The sequence below is a fragment of the Lynx canadensis genome, chromosome C2 (assembly GCF_007474595.2).
Source record: "Lynx canadensis isolate LIC74 chromosome C2, mLynCan4.pri.v2, whole genome shotgun sequence".
NCBI classification, from domain to species: Eukaryota; Metazoa; Chordata; class Mammalia; order Carnivora; family Felidae; genus Lynx; species Lynx canadensis.
Genome location: NC_044311.2, coordinates 71,887,512 through 71,910,890, shown reverse-complemented (window position 1 = coordinate 71,910,890; position 23,379 = coordinate 71,887,512). Strand labels below are relative to the sequence as shown.

Here is a 23,379-nt window from a genome sequence, read left to right as displayed (position 1 = left end):
GTCTGCAAGACAAGGCTAAACCTGTTTACTCAGCTCCATCACCCTGTGAGCATTGCTTTACCAGTGAATTGTTTCATAAACCAGGTTACTCCTGCCTGCCTATTCACTCTTGCCTGACTAGATGCCAGTTTGCCAATGCCCCTCACTACATGCCCCCCCCAGGACTACACCCGGAGCTCAAACTAATTCTGACCAATCAAAATTCTATCCCCTCCTCCATCAGGATGCTGACCATCTATTCTTGCAGCCCCAGGTTGAGTATGTTCTTTGGGCAGCCACATGGAATCTTGGACTATTAGCTTTTAGTCAATAAGATATGTGAGTACAGATGTTTTGGCCACATTTTGCTAACCTGGGCTACTAGATCCCAGGGCAGTAAGGTCTCTAACTGATCCGCACATAATTTTACGTTAACAAAAACTGTGGCAAATATTTTACCCAAGCTTACACAGTGATTTTCATTTCTTGTCATGCCTCTTTTCTTCTGCATATAGATAATGGATTGCTTAAGTTTTGATCCAGTGACAGTTAATCAATAGATGTCTAAAGAAAGTCAGACTCCTCACAGACACAATGGGCATTCAATCTTACATCAAACAGTTCTTTCACAGCGCAACCCCAGGATCCTTCTAATCAACAATTATGTTTGACTACAAAATTGAAAGTATCTCTGCTTTAACTCAAGGATGACCAAAATAGGGTGGTGAATGGGAACTGGCAATATGCTGTTCTTCCTTAAAAGTCCCTGGTTCTAAATTAAATTGCTGATTTTTTTACTCTTTATATTTTAATTTCATTAATATTTAATTTTGTCATGGTTCTTATAGAAATTTTTATGTTCTAGTTTTACAGTCAAAAAGTAAAGGGAAAATGTCAGCTTTATTCTTGGGAAAATGCTTTAAAGTATAATTTTTAGAGATCAGTGAACAGACTAGAAGCCTGCTTCCCATCCCCCTTATTCTGATCTTTTGAGTCAATCTGCGTAAACAAACCTGAGTGTCTAATCAATTCAGACTTCTTACCTTACAGAGGACAAAAAAAAAAAAAAAAAAAAAAATGTACAGGTGACTTTAAATGACTTGTTCAAGTTTACAGGGTTAGTAGAAGCACACAACTCTCTTCTTTCCAACCACTGATACAGAATATTAATTTGAAGGAATTCGAAGAAGCAAGAGATGCCTCTAGTGTAGGGTCTTTTGGAGAAAGACCATGGAGGAATTGAAATTGAAAAGAAGTATTTTTTAACCAAATCTTACTTTTTCACAAAAATAACGTGCTAGCAGGGCACCGGGGTGGCTCAGTTGGTTAAGTATCTGACGCCTGGTTTCGGTTCAGGTCATGATCTCACAGGTGCGTGAGTCTGAGCTCCACATCAGGCTCTACGCTCGGTGCAGAGTCTGCTTGGGATTCTCTGTCTCCCTCTCTTTCTGCCCCTCCTCTGCTTGCTTGCTCTCTCTCTCTCTGAAAGATAAATATATAAACTTTATATTAAAAAATAGGGGTGCCTGTGTGGCTCAGTCAGTTAAGCGTCTCACTTCAGCTCAGGTCATGGTCTCTGACAACTCAGAGCCTGGAACCTGCTTCAGATTCTGTTTCCATCTCTCTCTGCCCTTCTGCCGTTCATGCTCTGTTTCTGCCTCTCTCTCAAAAATAAATAAACATCAAAAAAAATGTTTTTTTTAATAAAATAAATAAAAATAAATAACATGCTAGCAATAGAAAATTTTGGAAATGCTGTAAAATACAAGGAATGGTAATGGGACAGACTACTACTCACAACCATGAAAGTAGTACTATGGGTACATTTCTCTACAGTCTTTTTTCCCCAACACAGTACTTGTTGTTGTTTTTATCATTATGATCATACTACTTATAAAGGCCCAAGGCCTGCTCCATGTTGTAATAACTCTTCATAAATACCATTTTAATTGCTACATAACAGTTTTTTTCCATAATCTCTTAACTTTGCTCCTATTTTTGAATAATTAGGTAGAAGGGAAAGATTTACATACAGGAAAGTTATCTGGAAGAGGGTACGTATTTACAGCAAATTAAAACACCAGGATACTCATAGATGTATATTTGGGCTTTGAGGTTATAGGTGAGATCTTTATTTTATTCTTTATATTTTTCTCAGTGATACAAAAACACTAATGAACACACCTACACTTATTTAACATTTACCATATACTTCATGCCACAGATATATTTTCTCATTTAATCCTCATAACAACTAACCAAGATCACTGTTATATGTTCACTTTATTTTTTTTTTATATATGAAATTTATTGACAAATTGGTTTCCATTCAACACCCAGTGCTCATCCCAAAAGGTGCCCTCCTCAACACCCATCACCCACCCTCCCCTCCCTCCCACCCCCCCTCAACCCTCAGTTTGTTCTCAGTTTTTAACAGTCTCTTATGCTTTGGCTCTCTCCCACTCTAACGTCCTTTTTTTTTTTTTTTTTCCTTCTCCTCCCTGTTCACTTTAAAAATAGGGAAAATGAGGGGTGCCTGGGTGGCTCGGTTGGTTAAGCGGCCGACTTCAGCTCAGGTCATGATCTCGCGGTCCGTGAGTTCAAGCCCCGCATCGGGCACTGTACTGACAGCTCAGAGCCTGGAGCCTGTTTCATATTCTGTGTCTCCCTCTCTCTGACCCTCCCCCGTTCATGCTCTGTCTCTCTCTGTCTCAAAAATAAATAAACATTAAAAAAAATTTTTTTTTAAATAGGGAAAATGAGACCTAGTGGAGTTAAGGGTCTTGCAAAAGGTTAGTGATGGAGCCACATTTTTCTCCCAGTTCCACCTGAGCAGAGGGCTACCCTTCTCAACCACGATACCACATATCCCAAGCTTTTCATGAATATCAACCACTGTTTTAATCATTTTTAAAACTGAAAGTAGATTGCAAATAGCTCATTTCTGATGTAGGCAGATAGCTTATTACCTGTAGAATATAAAAAACAATCTACCAAAATCCCAGAACAGCTAACAAAATCATCAATACATAAAATCCCTTCAGTCCTATCTACAATGGTTAAAATTCAAATATGTTTCAGGTTTCTCTAAGATTGATTAGAAATAGAAAAAAAGAAGCAGTGTTAATTGCAGTTACATGAATGAAATCTGGATTCTGAGACTGGATGAAAATTGTGCTAAAAGTATTCATCTGTAATTAAATGAAACTGTGCTGTGCACTTTAATTAGTCAGCATAATTTGTTCTAAGTGGTAAGTCCTGGAGTATCTCGTTAAATAAGAGCCTGACAGCCTCACCTTAACTGAGGTTCTGTTTCCTATAGCAGTCTTATTTATGCATCCACAACTCTAATTTGAACCTACAGGAAAGGTGATGCATCCTTTTGTAAACCAGCTGTACACGTTACAAAATCTTCTTCATTATTTCATTCAGAAGACTTGGGAAAATCAGTAAACATTATAAAATTCACTTGATAGATTTATCTTTGTTTCTATGCAGAGAAGCTGAACTACATTTTTGAAAAGCTATTCAAGAAAATGAGTCTCCAAAATTTTTTAAGTCTATTTATTTATTTTGAGAGAAAGAAAGCATGAGTAGGGAAGGAACAGAAAGAGAGGGAGAGGGAGGACCCCAAGTAGGTTCCACGCTGTCACCTGAGAGCCCACTGCAGGGCTCAATCCCCCAAACTGCAAGATCATGACCTGAGCCGAAATCAAGAGTCAGATGCTTAACTGACTGAGCTACCCAGACCCCCAGGTCTCCGAAATTTTTTTCAAATTCCTCAGGACTTAGATATTCAGGTTTGTGGTATTTACAAAGGTCAGATAGTTGTTCTTCTTCATTGTTGTTTTGAACCTTTAAAAAATTATAACAGCAATGCATACTTAGAAAATTCAGAAAGTGCAGAAAAGTATAAAGCAGGGAAAACATCACCCATCATCCCTTCATTCAAAGACAGATTACTCTTAACATGGCAGTGTATGTCCTTTTAGTTTATTATCAAGCCATTGCTTTTGTATATTGGAGATCAATCTGTTTGCACAATTTGGTTTCTACTAAAAAGACTTGTTAAAAAATAAATTTTGGATTTTATCCCTAACCTTAACCTGGATAAGTGGTGGCCATTCCATGTGCTTCTAGCATCTCAGACACAGATTGTCAAGGTGCCTGCTGCCCTGAGCCTTCGTCAAGGGGAGGCCTCTGCTGAAGGGACAGGACCCATTCCTGTGGTAGGAAGGCATAGTGTAGACATAATAAAGGAGAATGACAAGACCGACTACTTACTTAGAAGCCTTGGATTAAACAGATTGGGTTGGCCCTTAATCCCCGAACATTTACTTCCGGAAGAAATAAGCTTAGAATTATCATTCGGAGCAACTGTGAAGAGTTCCCACCAGAGAACAACCACTATCAGGCACGAGGGTAGAGAAGATGGTAAGATAGAAGGACTGAAAGGTGAAGGGCAACCCTGAAGGTGTCAGCAAGTCACAGGACTTAGAATCATAGAAATTGAGATTTGCAGGTAGAGCATGCATGTCAGTCCCACACTCAGATGTTCAAGGGAAAATCCCTTGTTTTCTTTAAAGAAAATTAAGTGGTGTCTAAGCATCGCTCTTACCAACTGGAAAGTAACATAGTCTCAGGCACCAAATATGGAAGGATTATGGGGTGTCAGAAATCAAGGGCAGAGTCTTCATCCTCCATCTGTTCATGCTGATGGCTAACAGCCGACAAGCCCCAAGTGGTTCCTTGAAATCCAGTTTCTCTCGATGTCCCTGCCACGTGGGAATCAGAGTTCAAGTCAGCCCCCCAGCCATACCCTCTGGCACCCTCTTGGAGGTCAGGCCAGTTTGCAGGGAAAACCTAAAAGCTAAGCACCAGTCTCCCATTCATCTCAGAACCCACCACCCTCCTTCTATTTTCCCACCCCTGAAAATTTCCCCTTCCTCTCTTAGGTTCTCTAAAATATTTGCCCCTTTCCCCTCACGCCAGGACACCCAAAGTACTCTCTCCAGGCTTAACAAAATAGAAGCTAACCAGGGACAGATCTTGCAGAAAATTTCTGCTTCAGTCCTCCCCTGAAGTAAAGGAGAGCCAACGTCCTGGTTTCCCTTTTGGAAGACATGAAGGAAATTATAAAGAGAAAAACACAAAGTAATATTTTCCAAAAAATCATCCTGCCATTGGTAAGACCTTAACTAAAAGGACTCCATTAAGTTCACACCAAAAGACAGTCTCCTTAATGTTTTAGCCCTACAAGGCCATGCTTGCCATAAGGTGATGAGCATGGGCTTAGAAGCCAGACCGAGGTTCTGATCCTGTGCAATCCTAGCTTTAGGACCATAATCCTCTAGACTCAGTTTTCTTCCAGCACAGTGCTTGGCACAGAGTAGGGTTAACTAATGTTATTTTCCCTTGTTCATGGCCAGCTGCCTCCCCAAGTCACTGCCCCTCCAGTCCCAAAGCCACTGCTCTAATTCCTCATATCCTGAGAGCGACTCTAAGAAAGACCATCCTTCCTAAAATATGTGGCTGGTACCCACACTTGAAACTGCTCAAGTAATGGATTTTTAGTTGAATTTGGTATATATGATATCGGTTCTTCAGATGGTAACTATTTTCCTGCTGGAGAAAATCACAGCTAATCCAGTTCAACACTTTGACCACTAAGTACCCTCCAGAAGCTCTTCAACCATGAGTATCATTGGATGTGACCAGTTTGAACATTTTATTCCTCCTAAGAACTCCTTTTGATCTATGAGTAAAACTGTCTTCCTAGAAATAACCCAAGTGACATAGCACGTTCTTAAATCCATCTGTCTTCATGTTTACTATCTCCTAGTCAGATACAGAGTTTTGGGATAAGATGCAAGCAGAATGGGAAGAAATGGCCCGGAGGAACTGGATATCCGAGAACCAAGAAGCCCAGAACCAAGTTACAATCTCAGCTAGTGAGAAGGTGACCAATTCTGTTCTTATATATGCTAACCAGTTTTCTCAACCTCTTTGCATCATATTTTTATAAATTAGTTAATAACTATTTTGTGAAAATGTTAAGAATTAAACAGACAATTTAATGTCAATCTGACCGAGAAGAAATTCTGGTAGATGAAAACAATATAATCATCCAATGTGTGAAGACAGCAAAGCTGGAATGGAATATCCTTATTTTTATCAATGTTAATACGGTTTGGCAGTCAACAAGAGCTTGGATCCTGACTGCTGGCAAGTTACTGAACTGACTGACATTGAGGGTGGGTTGGAACAAGAACTGGCTGATCCCACAATGTTTTTTGTCAGTCATTCATGTGAGCCATGTGGATGAGCTAACAGAAATGGTATCAATGGACAGGGGAGTGAAGTGGGGGCTTAGGGCTACATTTCACAGGGTCCTCACACAGCTCACAAAAGAACTACATGGAAAAGATACCCTTCACACAGCCAGGTCCAGTCCCAAGGGGATTCCTCAAAGATATTCTCCTGATAGGAGCCCCAGCAAATGTGAGAGTTCATTGAACAACCAGCCAAATTACCCATGATGTCCCAGTTGCCCTTGGATTTATGCTTTTAAAAACATTTTCAAAAATAAATTGAAATGATTCAAAAGATAGAAAAAAATATGGAATTTTCTAACTCAAGGGATACACACACACACACACACACACATATACATATATATGTTTGTATTATGGACTTTTTATGGTAGAGGAAGTCTCAATAGTATTCAGCTCTGGATAACTTCAATTTGTTCAATCCAACAAATATTTATTAAATGCCTACCTTGTAGTAGATATGATGATGAATAGTCTCCAATCTTAGGGGATTTTCAACCTACATAGTCATTCATTAAAACGTCTTCCTTACCACACCATTCTCTGTCCCTCGGTAGGCCAGGCATTCTCATAAAATCCAAAGAACTATCTTGTTAAAAATAACTCTTTTCCACAATGAAATCAAAACTAAGCAAGAAGAGAAGACATTGATACAGATTGTCAGACTCTAGGCTATAATTCGTGCACCTGAGGCATGGCTGGGCCCTGAGATTCTCGTCCCCGGGACCCCATATCTGTTATACCACTACATAAACTGGTCATACCCTGTGGCTTTGATAAGGGGGGTTGTCTTTCTCAATGCCAGTGGAGAATGAAGGTCTCCATTTAGTGTATTTTAAAACCTTAGTAGCATCACCAACAGACTAGCTTATTTGTATCTATCAAATTAGAAGGACATTATGATAATCTATGCTGGTAAAGTTGCAACAAATCATTTCTCTCAGATAATTCCAATAAGAGTTTAACTTGAGACAAACTTTCTCAAAAACAGTTATACACATCAAGGGCTCCAAAATAGTTCATAGCCTTAAGTCTAATGAAGCCCTCTAGAAGTCCATCCTAACGTAATAATCATATGCAGACAAAGATTTGAGCATGAGATCTTCACTTTAATCTTATTTATGATAATAAAAAAATTGAAAGTAGCCTGAATGTCCATCAGTAGAAACTTAATTAAATAAGTTTAGGCACAAGATAGATAATTTTAAAAACCAAATGGGGCACAAGCTACAAAACTGCATATATATATATATATATATATATAAGCTTATTTATTTAATTTATATATTCATAAAAATATTAGATTATTTATAAATTCTGTGTTTTTTACATTTTTGAAATAAAAAATCTATAGCTTTAAAATATGCATTTTCAATGAGGCAGTATGGCCCACCATGGGGCAAAAACTGGTTCAAGGAGCAGGAAGGTAAAAAAAAATCTCAGATATTGGAATGGTTTGTAGACCTCCAAAGGGCCAAAGCATATACACAGATGTACAGTATGTGGCATTAACATTTGAGGGGAACGGATGGTAGCACTTAGCGAAAATATGTCCAAAACTCTGTATTTTTTATATCTTGGGGAGAAATGATTGAAACAAAAAGAACAAAAGAGCAACAGAGAAAACAAACTCCAGAATATCAACAGTGATATTTAGGTGTAGCATTATGGGTAACTTTGTTTCTTTTTATATTATTCAATAACAAAATAATGTCATCTAAACTGTATACAGTGAGAATGTACTACATTCATAGGAAGGAAAGAAAACCGGTAATTTAAATTTAATTTTAATTAAAATAAATACACAAATTCAAATTGAAAAAGAGCTTACTGAACGTGAGAATGAAGAGATAAATCAATGGATCTTGTATTGGCCCTCCTCTGCGTTGTAGGGATATTACTTTCACACCGAAAATCCCTTCAAGGACTGGCCGGGAGCATTTGAAGAGGGCTTAAAAAGACTGAAGGAAGGGGATCTGCCCGTCACCATCCTGTTCATGGAGGCGGCAATTCTTCAGGACCCTGGAGATGCAGAGGTATCCTATCCCCTTCGTCCTGCCAGGCTCACAAAGTGACTACATGTAAATGAGGGACACAGGATGCCACAGAGTTCTACTGGGCTGCATTTTCTTCAAAGGTTCCCAAAGGAGTTAACCTGGTTTACTGTGCCGTGTGTTTGAAAGTTACAAATAGGTATACCTTTCTCTAACCAAATCTGCAGTATCTACAGTGCCCAAAATAAAAGGATGGGGACAAGAAATGAAAAACCAAAATTGCCAACCTAGAGGCTCAGCAATAGTTTTCAGGGGCCAGTGTATAGTTCCATCTAGGATTAGAGCCATACCCTATCTCACCCTTGATTTACTCACTCAATGTTTATTGAGCACATACTATGTCCCAAGAATTGTGCCAGACATGGGCTTCAAATATTGAGGAGCTGGAAAAAATGGAGCCATTGAAAAGACACACTTGTGTTCTATCTGGAGAGACAAGTAAATAAATCAATGCAGTGTAAGAAATGCAGTGTTAGAATATGTACAGGATGGTAGGGGAGCAGAGAGCAAGGGTCCTAAGCCAGCCTTCTCCCACAATTAAATCCAAAACTGAGCTTTGAAGGAGGGAGATTAATTAAAGACAGCAGGGGAGTAGAGATGTTAAGAGGCAGTGGTCTGTGAGTGGGCAGTGAGGCATGAAACACTGTGCCAGGTGGGGAGGGGAGAGGAGACAATGGCAGGAGAGGAGGTAGGAAGAGGGGGGTAAGAGTCTGAACTTCATGAAAGCTAGGGACTCTACTCAGCAGAGGGATATAATCAGATTTGCCTGTTTGAATTGAAAAACCCCTTTCGCTGAGGTGTAGAAGGTGATGGAGACCGAGGCCAAGAGACCACCCAGGGAGGCTCCCATCATCCTATTTTGGTCCACCGTGTTTCCAAACCTGCGAAGGCCTATAATTAGATAGCAGCAGGTGTAAAGTTTTAGTTCATGAGTAATTTTCAGGAATTGTCTTATAAAGAATCTTCCTTATAAGAAATTCACAGAAATTTTAGGGAGGGGTATACACAGCTCTGAGATGGCAGTATACAATAGTGGTTAAGCTTCTAGGCTCTGCTGGCCTAACTGTGTGGGTTCAAATCCCTGCTCTACCACTCATGAGCCATGAGCCATGTGATCTGGAACAAGTCATGTAAACCATCTCAGCTTCCATTTCCTCATATGTAAAATGGAAATCACATTACAATAACTATCTCACTGGGTGTTGTGAGGATTAAATTAGGTCATACAAATAAAGTGCTTAGTTCAGTGCCTGACACATCAGTAATTAGCCTTCATCGTTACTATTGACTGTACTTAAAGTCTGTATAGGAAGGACGAGTAAACTGATCACTAGGTTAAAGCCCTGGTATCTTGTTAGTCAAAACGTTGACAGTGAAATGAGATTGAACTGAGAGTTGGAATTGTGAACCAAAATATTGGAACCCTGGAAGGTTAAAAAAGATGTATATACATTATTATCTCAGATTCATAAATGAGAACATCAGGGCACCGATTAACAAATGGATCCCAACCAAGGACCCAGGGCCTCTGAACCTTGGAGACCCCTAATTTAAGATAATGGGCAATTTGTGAACAGTGAAAGTGACACCCTGCTCAAAGGCTAACAAGAAACCCCCAGAGAAGAACTGTTTCATCAATCTTAAGAAGCATTCTAAGATGTATGGAAGGTGAGCTCAAAATAGGGGCTGCTCTGTGTACGTCTGAAAGATTAAAGAGAAGTGCCAATATTGAGGGGGGGTGGGAATAATCAGTATTTTTTATGAGTTGATATGGCATGGGTAATAGTAACCCATGATGGGAAAAGCCAATATAATTCTTACAGCATTTCAGGATGAGTGTAGGTATTTTCATGAATAGTTTTGCTTTAAAATGTCTGTAGGTGGGAGAACTATGCACTCCCCAAACCCTTTTAAATTCCTAAGACTCTAATACACCCCCATCCCCAGTAAATTTGAGGACAGTGTCAGCAATGAGAGGTTGGTTCACGTAGATTGCTCTTGTAATGGTGCGAGAATTATTGTTCTTATGAGTATATAGGGAGAAATTTCTTATATTAAAAACTTTCATTGTCAATATGAAATATGTGACCTGCTTAAAGACATTTGTCCCATTGTTGACAATAACACAGGGTGGGAGCAACCTTATAGCAGTAGGGAATTGGTTGAGTAAATAATGGAATATCCACTCAACAAAATTTAAATTGAAAATTCTAAGTATCATGATTTTGTAAAACCATTAAAAGCATTTATGATGCATGATAAAGTATAAGTGTAGGCTATAAAATTATGTCTATATTATATTGCATTTTATATGTGCCTTATGCATTTTAACAGTGATATTAGAGCAGTGAACACATTGGAGTGGAAGATTTTGTTTTCTTTTCCCTAGTTCCTAAATTTCCTTTACCTCTTGTAATAACAGTCAGACTTGCATTTTTACAAGCTGATTTCATTTTGTACATCTTGAGATTCCTTACTATAAACTTTAGACTCTTCAGCTACATTTCTGGGTTATTTTTGCACCCCTTTTCCTGACAAATGCATAATTTTATATGTTTATCTTTTGGTTTTAAGACACCTAATATCATGAAATCTCAGATATTCAAATGTTTCCATGGGTCACAGGAGAATAAATCCTGAGAATTCGTAAGTAATAACAGAGGATCTTGACCCAGATGTCAGAAGAGCCTTTGGATAAAGAAATGCATGTGACATTTTTCCCTTTTACAAGACTCTCGCATCTCAGACAGGTTGCTCTGCACTGAGGAATCCAAAGCACAGGAGTGAATCTGCTTCCTCTTCCAATGTTGACCTTGGTTGTTTTTTGTAGGCATGGCAGTTCCTCGGGATAACCCAGGCAGAGAATGAAAATGAACAAGCAGCTATTGTCGCCCTCCAGAGGTACATGAAACTAAGTGCAAACTCACGGGCCTAGTGGACCCTGGCTAATGGACTTCTGTTGTTTCAGACTTGTATTTTAACCCTTAGGTACATTATGAAGAATTTGGCCAGGATAAGTGCTGAGATGCCTCGTATTACACTTAGCTGTGGGAAACAAGAATTCATGAAGAAATGGTGTTCCTAAATCACAGTGTTTTGTCACCTGCAAATCAGTTGACCATCACTGGCATGAAAGTATCCATGTCAAAAGCAGTCATAAAATAGACTTATTAAATATATAGTTCCTCTTAACTTTGTAACCTTATGCGGCATTTGAAGGTTTTCCTCAGGAGAAAATATACTCAAAATAATCTCAGTGTAATTTTAGCTCCTTGTGTCTACAGAGAATCTCCCAAGATAGTTTCAATGACCTATCAATACCAAAGTATCACTACCGAGCCCCTGAGTAAAGGTCTAGGCTACTTTGGCTGGACGTAGCATCACATTTTACTTGATTAGAGCCCCCATTTAAACCCTGAAAAAATAGCCCTACCAAATAGACTTCCCCTTTCCCTACTTAATATATAACCACCCCGCCTATATAATCTCTCGCTGAAGCACTGATGTAGGTACTAGGGGTTGCTACTCAAAGTGTTCTCCAGGGACTACCAGCTTCATTATCACCTTGGAGTTTGTCAGACCTGCTCAGGCTTGGGCCCACCCCAGCCCCACTATATTACATAATCTGCCTGTTGCCAGATCCCCAGATGATTCTCATGTACATCAAAGCTTGAAAAGCCCCCACTAGAGGCCAGTGGAATAGCGTGAGGGGAGCAACTGTAGCCTGTGCCTCCTGCAAACCCACAGTTGTCTAGAAACACAGGATTCTCCCTCTCCTTTATAAAACACTGTACAGCCTTTCATCTTTGGACATCCAAATTTAGCTCAAATCAGTTTACTTTGTGGGTAAGATACATTTACTATATTAATAGTAGAGCAGCGCTAAAACAGTGATATCCCTGCCTCATGAAATAAAGTCCTAAGAAATTTTGTGCAAGGATTACCCACCTTTTCTATAGTTTTTAAAACTATTTAGGGGAGCCTGGGTGGCTCAGTCAGTTAAGTGTCTGACTCTGGATTTCGGCTCAGGTCATGATCTCACAGTTGTGAGATTGAGCCCCATGTCTGGCTCTGTGCTGAGTATGTGGAGCCTGCTTGAGTTTCTCTCTGTCCCTCCCCTGCTCGCATGCTCTTTGTCTCTCAAAATAAATAAACATTTTAAAAAACATTTGTTAAATTACCAGATCTAGCACTCAGCAAGATGAGTTTTAACTTTCTTACAAATATACTTAGGTCCCAATTTTGACATAGATAAATATGGTATTTTCCAGGGGCTTAATATAAACTTCGCAATGCTCTTGCACCATTTAATTAGTAAAGGCTTCAAATTTCCTAAAGAACTGTTAGAGTCAGTCTCAGAAAAAAATCTGAAATAGGCTTTTTATTTATTTACTTATTTATTTATGCCTTGATGCAGGTGCTTAGAATTACAGCCCAACAACTTGAAAGCTTTGATGGCTCTGGCTGTAAGTTACACTAACACTGGCCATCAGCAGGATGCCTGCGAAGCTCTAAAGAACTGGATTAAGCAAAATCCAAAGTACAAATACCTTGTGAAGAGCAAGAAAGGATCTCCAGGCCTTACCCGGAGGATGTCCAAGTCTCCAGTTGATAGGTATGCTTCTAACTAAACGACCGTGGGCAGTAAACACCCATATACACAATTAGTCACCTTAAGGGTAATTATTGAGCCTCACCACCAGCCATTCCAGAACGATTGTAGGACAACATCCTGCTAGAAGAGCATCTCTGATTAAAAAGATTGATGCTGAGACCAGAACCAACAATTGGACACATGATCAACGTTGTAGTCACTCATAGGCGTTTATCTGAGTACCATAATTCGAAGCAAAGTGCTGTGGACATATAGTGAACCTAAAATAAGTTACAAAATGCACCACATTTCATAAAGACTGAGAATTGGATATGATTAAAAACGGAAGTCCTTTCTTATAGGGGTTTTGTTTCTATCAGCAATAAATCATGATGTTAAATTATTTCTCATAGAGCCTTGGGGTTTTCCACATTGGCTCTCACAGGGTCAATGAAACTCTCCTTGGGAAGACTTGACTTAGTACAGTCTTGTTTCTGTGTATGACAAAATATTTCATGAAAATCAGCAGGTATTTTTTAATGTGCAGTATTAGTCCTCTCATTAAGCGAATATATTTTAAGCAAGATTTTTCCAGTTTGTAATGTTCTCTTAGAACAGTGGACATAATAGTAAATAATATATGTTCAGACTATTTGGATTATAAATCTCATTTTTCCCCTTGCAGCTCTGTTTTGGAGGGAGTTAAGGAATTATATCTGGAAGCTGCCCACCAAAATGGAGATATGATTGACCCAGACCTACAGACAGGTCTGGGGGTACTGTTCCACCTGAGCGGAGAATTTAACAGAGCAATAGATGCATTTAACGCTGCCTTAACTGTTCGGCCAGAGGTAAGTGCCCAACAAGAAACCATAAGGTTCTCTGTTAAAAAAATAAGTTGCTGCAGGCTACACTTTGCACATTTCTGCTACACCTTATTTGCCTGCATCCAATAGTTTAAAAAGATGAGTACTAATGATATGCTTCTGTGGCTATTAATACTTGAGTATCTAAAATAGAAACACGAACTACCTGACAGCATCAAATGATAGCTGCTCTTTGATGAATGAAAGTCATTTCACAAAGCTGTCCGTAAAATCATTTGAGTAATTTACCACTGTCATGGTCCCCATCCATGAGCACTGGATAAATTTTTCGCCACCATCCTTCTTCTGCAAGAAATATGGGAATACTCTGTCACCATGACTCGTACTGGTTGTTAGTTCTAATTTTGTCATCAGGACTATTCATTATGGAACCGTCTCGGGGCAACCTTGGCGAACGGAGACCGCAGTGAGGAAGCTGTGGAGGCCTACACACGAGCACTGGAGATTCAGCCAGGCTTCATCCGATCCAGATACAATCTGGGAATAAGCTGCATCAATCTGGGCGCCTACAGGTGAAGTATGGTCACAGGCTGAGAACCATGAGCCACATGCAGGGCTGAGGTGGAATAACCTACCTGAAAGATTGTTTCCCAGTGAAAATACCTCCTTTTGTAGGAGTAACCCTCCTCCTCTCGTCAAGGGAAAATTTGAACCCTCGGATCCTGGGGCCTGTTGCTGCAGGAACAGTGTGCTTCAGTGTTTCTCAGCCTGTGGCGAACAGCGGATCATGGAGGCAGCTTGTGAAATGTAGATTCCCAGGCCTCTCCCCAGAGATTTCCATTCAGTCAACCTGGGTTGGGACAAGTTAGTAACACTTCCAAGGGCAAGTGTTTGAGAAACTTGAACATTCCAACCGTTCATTTCCCAAATAAGCAAAAAAGAGAACCTTGGGGGATAGGGACAGGGGAACCAACAAAATGAGTTAAGAAGGTCCAGGGTCAGTTTTTGGCAAAGCACAACAAAAAGTCCAGGTTTTCTAAAACTACTTTGCCAGTAAAGTTGGCTAAAAAATTATTTTAAGAAAAAATTTTAAATGGTGGGTTTATGGTTTAAAATGTCTTTCTTGTTCTGTCATGATTCCTCATCATCAGGTCTGTATCATATATACTATTTTTTACTCATCTACAGGGCCCATAAATGACCTTTATTTCTTTTAGGTAATGAAAGTATAGGTAATTTTTCCTTCTTTAGCTTTCTACTTTTTTGACTTTCTAAATAAATAGGTATTATTTTCGTAATTGGAAAAAAGAGAATTAAGTGTTAGTTTTAAATCCCACAAAAAATGTAACCCTTTCTCATTCTCAGAAAAAGCCTGGCTTTTAGAATCAGACAAGCTCGGATTCAAATCACAGCTCTGCCATTTACTGGTTTTGTGATTCTGTGCACATAACTGTGAGCCTCAATTTCTTCACCTGCTTAAAAACAAGTGGTGATAATATTTATCCCGCAGGATTATTATGCAGGTTAAACGTAATTGCCTAGCACAGAACAGTAGTCAGCATTTATTATTATGATTCTGATCATTGCCATCATCATCAGTATCCTTATCATTATCTATTCAGATAAGTCATCAGAGAGCTACATAACTGTCTTGCAATCCCTTTGACATCTGAAAAATTGCTGTTTCTGAACTGCTTTGGGGATTGTGCCATTGGCAAATATTGACGTTTCAGAAATTGGTTGCTACCTTTATACTAGAAGAATCTTAGAACATTAGTCACTGGATTACACCCGTCCTCCAAGAGGACCTTGTTCAGGTTAAAACCAGGAATAGCTGAGTGACTCTGCAGCAACTGGTTTGCTTTATTTCATGGGCACTGTGAAGTGTGCGACTGCAGAGGCCCTCCTTACATCAGCTCTGCAAAGGGTCACGGGAGAACCTTTGGTGCCCCCTCGCGCATCAGCTGTCGAAGGCCTGGCAATGTCCATTTTGTATACGAAGTTCATTCTGGTCTCATCTGATTTTCCTAACCCGATTTTATCTTTACCCCCTTTAGTCACTTAACTTTCTAACTATGTCATATAGATGTATTTAATAAGATACCTTAGGTCCTTTGTTGGAACAAGGAGAGATGTAAATAAATATGTATGTACATGTAGTCATATTAACTTCTATCAGAGGAGGCTTTTATAAGGCTTCTGGTTGAGTAGTTCTTAACTGTAACTCCTCGTTACAGTGTAGAAAACAGTACTTGAGATGCCAATAAAATACTTTCTTGGCACTTACATGTATAAGCCTCAGTAGGGCACCCGCTTGCAGGAGGCCTTGAAGGTCCGTGATAGGTAGAAATGGGCAACTCTACTGAGAATGGATTTTTAATCCTCAAGCAGAAAGTCACCTGTACAGGAGCAAGTCAGTTTTAGAGTTGCCATATAAAATACAGAATGCCCAGTTAAATTTTAATTAGATAAACAGCAAATACGTTTTTAGGGTAAATATTTTCCAAATATTGCATGGGACATGCTCATACTAAAAATTATTGTTTATCTGGTATTCAAATTTAACTGTGCATCCTGTATTCTTAATTGGTAAAAATGGCAACCTTGATCAAATGGCTACCTAAAAATTTCAAAACATCTCAGCTAAGCTCTGTGGGTCCTTTATCGTCATGCTGGATGTGGGAAATTTTTATAAGTACTAAATATTTTGGGTTTTTTTTTCCCCTGAGAAAAAGAAGACCACCAAGTGAGACATAAACCTTAAATGAATTCTGAAAATAAGTTTAACTCGAGGTGTAAGTGGATAGTTAGGAAGTAATAACCCTCAATAGAGATGTGGCTGAGAAGAAGAGCCAAGAGCTGGTTCAGATACTTCCATGCCCACCAGAGTCTTGGAACTTCTCCCTCAAGGACTGCAGGTGTCTATGTACATAGCTATAACACTTGTTGTTTGTCATCGCACATTTTCTTTTTTGTTTGTTTTTTAGAGAGAGGGAGAGAAAACGTGAGTGGGGAGAGGGGTAGGGAGAGAGAGAGAGACAGTCTTTTTTTTTTTTAACCTTTATTTATTTTTGAGACAGAGCATGAACGGGGGAGGGTCAGAGAGAGGGAGACACAGAATCTGAAACAGGCTCCGGGCTCTGAGCTGTCAGCACAGAGCCCGACGCGGGGCTTGAACTCACGGACTGCAAGATCATGACCTGAGCTGAAGTCGGCCACCCAACTGACTGAGCCACCCAGGCACCCCGAGAGAGAGAAAGTCTTAAGCAGGCTTCATGCTCAGCGCAGAGCCTGACGTGGGGCTCAATCCCATGACCCTGGGATCATGACCTGAGCTGAAATCAAAAGAGTCAGATGCTCAACCGACTGAGCCATCCAGGCACTCCTGTAATTGCACATGTTCTATAAAGAGTCAAAGCAAGTCCCCAGGACTTTATACAATTGAAATAAGGAAAGGAAATTGTTGGCGTGAAATGTGCAGCTCAAAATGCTATCCCTCTATCAGTAGGAGCTCCAAAGGATCTTAAAATTTTCAAGAGTGAGGACTCTTTAATGAAAACATAAATCACATCCCCTTTCATGTTAATGTTTTTAGTATTAATATAATAAGGGAAAGATATTATAAAATGAGGAATGCTTTTAAATGAATGCACTTTATTAATCAAGACATACATGAACAGCTTATTCATATATATGTGTGTGTGTAAGCCATTTAAAAACTATTCATACATATACATGTACAATCTTCTGAATCCCCCAGAAGGACTCTGTGTTCCCAAGTTGGAGAACAGATTTAGACTATCTTCATGGGGACCGCTTCACGTTGCCTGGCAAGTTAGCATTTAGACTATAGACTATTCTGGTACTCTCCCTGTCCCTCAGAGACCACTGCCACACATGGGGCAGCTAGGAACAGCCTGTGCATGAGGAGATTCCGGGGTCTTTCTCCCCCAGAGCTCTTATGAGCCTAGGACGATGAGAGGAAATGGAATCCTTGTCATTTGAGCTGCCATCCTGGAACAAGGAAGCCAAAAAGGGCCTCCAAAGTAAACCCCACATGTGCATCTGTTTATAAACCCTCCTCTCTTGCTTGATTACTAAACATCCAAAAGAGAAGATGATTAGAACCCCAATCCCTTCCATTAGCCAGGTTGCCAAATACAGTGGAACCATTTCCCAGTTGCCATTTATTTCCAGGCAGTCTAACAATACAGATGAACCAATGTCTAGATCATGTTCACTGGAATCAGAAATCCAGCCTCACTTCAAAGCTTCTTACCAGATGCTTAATAATGACCTTGTGGGATTAAGTGGGATCAAATGTGTGAAAAGCTTTTAAGAAGAGTAAAGCAGATGCAAATTAAAGCAGTGTCGTCATTCTTAGCAAAGACCAGTTTGTCTGATACAGAATACATGCTTCTGGGGACAGAGGTCCTGAGAGTGCAGACAGAAAGCACACCGGGTACATGAGCAAGAGAGCAGCTGTGGACAGAAAGAGCTGGAAGGTTCACAGACTTGGTGTTCTCAGGACTCCTTTACACTTTCAACAATTATCAGGCACCTCCAAGGGCTTTTAGGTGGGTTGTATCCACCAATATTTACCATATTAGAAGTAAAACTGAGAAAGTTTATAAGATTCATTTAAAAATAATAATCAACTACATGTTAACATAAATTAGACATTTTATGAAAAATAATTATTCCCCAAAACAAAAAAAAAAAATGTTTAGCGAAAAGAGTGGCATTCTTTTATCATTTTTGCAACTTTTAAAAATATCTTGCTTAGGGGCACCTGGGTGGCTCAGTCGGTTAAGGACCAACTTTGGTTCAGGTCATGATCTCATGGTTCATGGGTTCAAGCCCTGTGTCAGTCTCTGGGCTGACAGCTCAGAGCCTGGAGCCTGCTTCAGATTCTGTGTCTCCCTCTCTCTCTGCCCCTTCCCTGCTCATGCTCTGTGTCTATCTCAAAAATAAATAAAAACTTTTTTTAATATCTTAATAGAAGACAGATTCTCATATCTGTCTCCACAACCAATCTATTGGGATTTTACATATTGTGTAATCACTGTACAATTCCATTGTACATTCGTGAGAAAATGAAAATAAGGTAAAATAATGTCTCGGAATTATTGTAAAAATAATTTTGACCTCACTGATCCTAGAGTTCCCCAGACCACACTTGGAGAACTAGTGATCTGATTTAATAAAAGATTTCACATAAATTGATCCAACTGTACCTCACACAACAAGGTTTTAAAATGACTTCTTGGGGCGCCTGGGTGGCGCAGTCGGTTGGGCGTCCGACTTCAGCCAGGTCACGATCTCGCGGTCCGTGAGTTCGAGCCCCGCGTCGGGCTCTGGGCTGATGGCTCAGAGCCTGGAGCCTGTTTCCAATTCTGTATCTCCCTCTCTCTCTGCCCCTCCCCCGTTCATGCTCTGTCTCTCTCTGTCCCAAAAATAAATAAACGTTGAAAAAAAAAAAATTTAAAATGACTTCTTGGGGCACCTGGGTGGCTCAGTCAGTTGAGCGTCTGACTTTGGCTCAAGTCATGATTTCACAGTTTGTGAGTTCAAGCCCTGCAAGGGGCTCATTGCTCAGCGCAGAGCCTGCTTCAGATCCTCTGTCCCCCTCTGTCTCTATCTCTTTCTCTCAAATAAATAAATTTTAGGGGCGCCTGGGTGGCGCAGTCGGTTAAGCGTCCGACTTCAGCCAGGTCACGATCTCGCGGTCCGTGAGTTCGAGCCCCGCGTCAGGCTCTGGGCTGATGGCTCGGAGCCTGGAGCCTGTTTCCGATTCTGTGTCTCCCTCTCTCTCTGCCCCTCCCCCGCTCATGCTCTGTCTCTCTCTGTCCCAAAAATGAATAAACGTTGAAAAAAAAATCATTAAAAAAAAAATTAAAAAAAAAAATAATAAATAAATAAATAAATTTTAAAATGACTTCCCATAGAACAGAACAGAGAGACAACTAACAAGGGCTTCAACTACATGTGGCCATGGGAAGGACCAAGTGGGGAAAAGACATTAGAGAGTGGATTCCACGTGGCTCAGTGAGATATTGGGGCAAGGGCAAGAATAGTTGAAGATGGCATTAGGTTTTGGTGCTGGGTCACTGGTTGGATGGTGATGCCATGAACAGAAATCAGGAGAACCAGTTGTAGGTTTCCCCCACCCCCCATCCCATTTTCCATATTCTAAAATGAAGCATTTTTTTTTTTTAATGTTTATTTTTGAGAGACAGAGCACAAGCAGGGGAGGGGCAGAGAGAGGGAGACACAGAATCCAAAGCAGGCTTCAGGCTCTGAGCTGTCAGCACAGAGCCCGACACGGGACTCGAACTCACAAACCACAAGATGATGACCTGAGCTAAAGTCAGATGCTTAACCGACTGAGCCACACAAGCGTCCCTAAATACCAGGTGTTAACAGAACTAAGTGGAGATAACCAACAAATTATTAGAATCAGAGTCACAAAAGGGAAGAACTGGAATGAACTTATATCACCTAGACCATATGGAGATGAAGAAAGTGAAGCCCTGATAGTAACTTGCTGACATCCCCAATCCCTTCTGGAACAGGGTGGGGTATTAATAAATGCATATGTTTAAAAGGAAAAAAAAATAAATGAATAAAATGAGTTCTATTATCCCTATTATACAGTTGGGGAAATGGAGGCTTGGAAAGATAATAAATTTGCCTAAGGCTAAATGCTTAGGATTCCAACCCAGATGTTCTGACAGCAAATCAATTCAGCCCCAGCCGCCTCCCATATTACTATCACTAATAGGAAAAGTTAAGCCACTTTGTTTCTGAGTAGGGCCAGATGCTTCCTCTTCAACCCTAGTTGTATAATTCACATTTGCAAATGGATTCTGTCTTTAAATTACCCCTGAGGTAGGGGGAAAAGGAATGCATAATGAGTTAGCAATGGTTTTGCTATTACTCTTTCTGTCTCACATGACATTCTTAAAATAAAATTCCCTTTTTCTTTCTGGTTTTGCTATACTGAACAATGATTTTTCACAAAAGAATAATGAGACAACCAGAAGGTTGTTCCTCTGATGATCTAAAACACCTCAGAGAGGTGATTTGGGGTTTTGAACTAAAAGAAGTTAATCCATTTTTGTTTTTTAAGTTGCTAACTCTGAAATTTGTTGCATTTTTAAATGTCTGTTTTTCTACCCTCTTAGAGAAGCGGTCAGCAATTTTCTCACTGCCCTCAGTTTGCAAAGAAAAAGCAGGAATCAACAGCAAGTTCCTCATCCTGCAATCTCTGGGAATATCTGGGCTGCCCTCAGAATCGCACTTTCTCTGATGGACCAACCAGAACTCTTCCAGGCGGCTAATCTCGGTGACCTGGATGTCCTCCTAAGAGCTTTCAACTTGGATCCTTGAAGGAAAAGAAAAAAAAAAAATTAAAAATGATAAATCCTTATCTGTGTAATTGTACTAAGAAATGCAAAACTATTTTATTATGAATTCCAAAAAGGATAAAACCAGATGTCCGAAAGGCCATGGTGATATAACACAAGGGAACTCCTACAGATGATGCCCAGTCTCTGTTCAGATTCAAAAGCACAAAATGTTGTACATAGAGTCAAGGTTGGGCTCAGAAGAAGAACTGAGAGACACAAAGACAAACCAAGATAAAGTAACCATGTGTGAATACTCTTCACAAGCTGCAAGCATATTCAAAACACGTCCTTTGGGGTTTTTGTCCTCACTTTTGCAGCTGATGACACACCTAAGGAACTTGCTCATAGGACACCTGGAGAAAGCACTGCCTCTGATCAGGGAATTCTGACTGTTTCTGAACTATCCCCTGCAATTCCCCCTTTTACAACGTAGTTTGGGCCAAGGTGCATGCACATATATTAACCCTTGACTAAAGAGAGGCATTGCTTAGACCTGTTCCGATTTTAACTTTTACTGTAGCCCTTCGACTCCAGAGAGGGAGCTTTGCTGGCAAAAGCAGTTTTTGCACTAGAAATTTTTGCTGTTCCCAATCAAAACTTTTCTGGGACTGTATATACGCACTTTAATATCTTATTTATGCCTTGCTGGAGTTTTGTTCCGTTGCTCCAATTTTTAACTTAGGGGTGAAAGATTCAAGAACTCGGCCTTGTTAGATCAATGGACCAAATAAAAATTCCTGAAAATAGTTTTTCATAGTGTAGAGTTTTGAAGGAGTTTTTCTCAAAGCAGATAGGACACAGGGTGTAAATATGTCAAACACAGATCTTATTCACATGCTTTCTGGGACCATATGAACTTAAGCAAGAGACATTGTACTGTCCCTTCATGCATTCTCTGCAGGGAGGAATTTGGATGATAACAGGATTTCTATAGAGTTAACATTAACTTGCTTAAATGTCATACTTTACTTGCTTTCTGACTGCCCTGCACACCAATATTCCTTTTAAACTTTTAATATTTTAAATAGTATTTCGTAAGAGTGATAAATACATTTTTTCCTAAAAATTAAGTGTTTTCTTAGTTCCATAATAATCTGCATTGCTCTCCCTTCTGCATTCTAGGATAGAAGATCAATATTTTCTAGCTGAATCTCACTGAATGTCAGTGGTTTAATATGAAAGATGCATGCTCCTTTGGCTCTCATTTGGAACATTTATCAAGTGTCAGGAACCTTCTGTCGGTAGTGGTGTTTTATTTCATTGATTACATTCTACTCACTTCTGCAGGGTGTGTTGTGCCCTGTTGGGGCTTGGTGATTATTTGGATTGACATCATTTTTTAAAGAGTTAGAAAAATTGTTTGCAAAATGCTAACCAAAACATAAGATCGCCAGTGTCCAATTCTAGCAAGTTGTTCTAATAAGTGGTCCCATTCTTCTTTATTGTTTCTCCTTCCTTTCTTCCTTCCTTCCTTCCTCCAGAATCTTCCCCAAAGCAATCTGATCCCAACTTTTTCTTCATGTTCTTTGGTTAATAGTAGCTGGTTACTCTCATGATTATAGTTACCAAGCAAACAGCATTTGAGTCAAGACAGTTTAATTGACTGGAGAGTTAGCTTCTCCTGGTGAGGGCGGTGGAGGAGGGGAGCGGGGTGTGCAGGTAGAAATCCTCTCCTCTATTACCTTGGAAGTTCCTCAGGTAGGAAGGGGCCTCAAGGAAACAGGAAACCACAAATCCTTGAAGTTCACGTGTGTTATAACGACAGAGTTTATAAAGATGAAGAGTTTTTAAGGTTTATTAGGACAAAGAGCCCTGTGGTGTGCCAGGCTTTCATCTTCACTGTCGAAGCTCACTTGGGCAAAGGTGATGCCCCCAGCTGGACAGCAGAAGGCAGAGGCATTAAGGCATTCACCATTGGGCAGTCATGACAACCCAGTCTTTGCCTACTTCCTTCCAGTCTCAGCAGCAAATAAAGCTCAACAATATTTTCAAGAATATTCTTTATAATTTTAGAATCCTAGAATTTAGTCTAGGAAGGACTCTCAGGGCCAGAGTCCAAGTTCATGGCAGCTGCCTGCTTGAATATCCCTGAGAGGAGAACATCCATTCCCTGCATGTCCCTCCCGCCAATTCCCGTGCGTTCACTGGCTGACTAGCTGATTTGCGTCCATTGTAGTCCAT

The 23,379-nt window shown here is 40.0% G+C and overlaps 1 protein-coding gene across 3 annotated transcripts in view; it reads left to right on the top strand.

Moving 5' to 3' along the window:
- Positions 1-21,485, top strand: part of PEX5L (peroxisomal biogenesis factor 5 like) — a 223,991-nt gene extending 202,506 nt beyond the window's left edge. For all 3 annotated transcript variants that reach the window (XM_030329908.1, XM_030329907.1, XM_030329906.1), the window contains 7 exons: positions 5,822-5,938; positions 8,204-8,347; positions 11,196-11,266; positions 12,783-12,980; positions 13,645-13,810; positions 14,201-14,358; positions 20,974-21,485. In XM_030329908.1, the coding sequence (XP_030185768.1) occupies positions 5,822-5,938; positions 8,204-8,347; positions 11,196-11,266; positions 12,783-12,980; positions 13,645-13,810; positions 14,201-14,358; positions 20,974-21,178 (1,059 nt within the window). In that variant the 3' untranslated portion in view covers positions 21,179-21,485. The remainder of the gene's footprint in view (positions 1-5,821; positions 5,939-8,203; positions 8,348-11,195; positions 11,267-12,782; positions 12,981-13,644; positions 13,811-14,200; positions 14,359-20,973) is intronic.
- Positions 21,486-23,379: the final 1,894 nt, after the last annotated feature.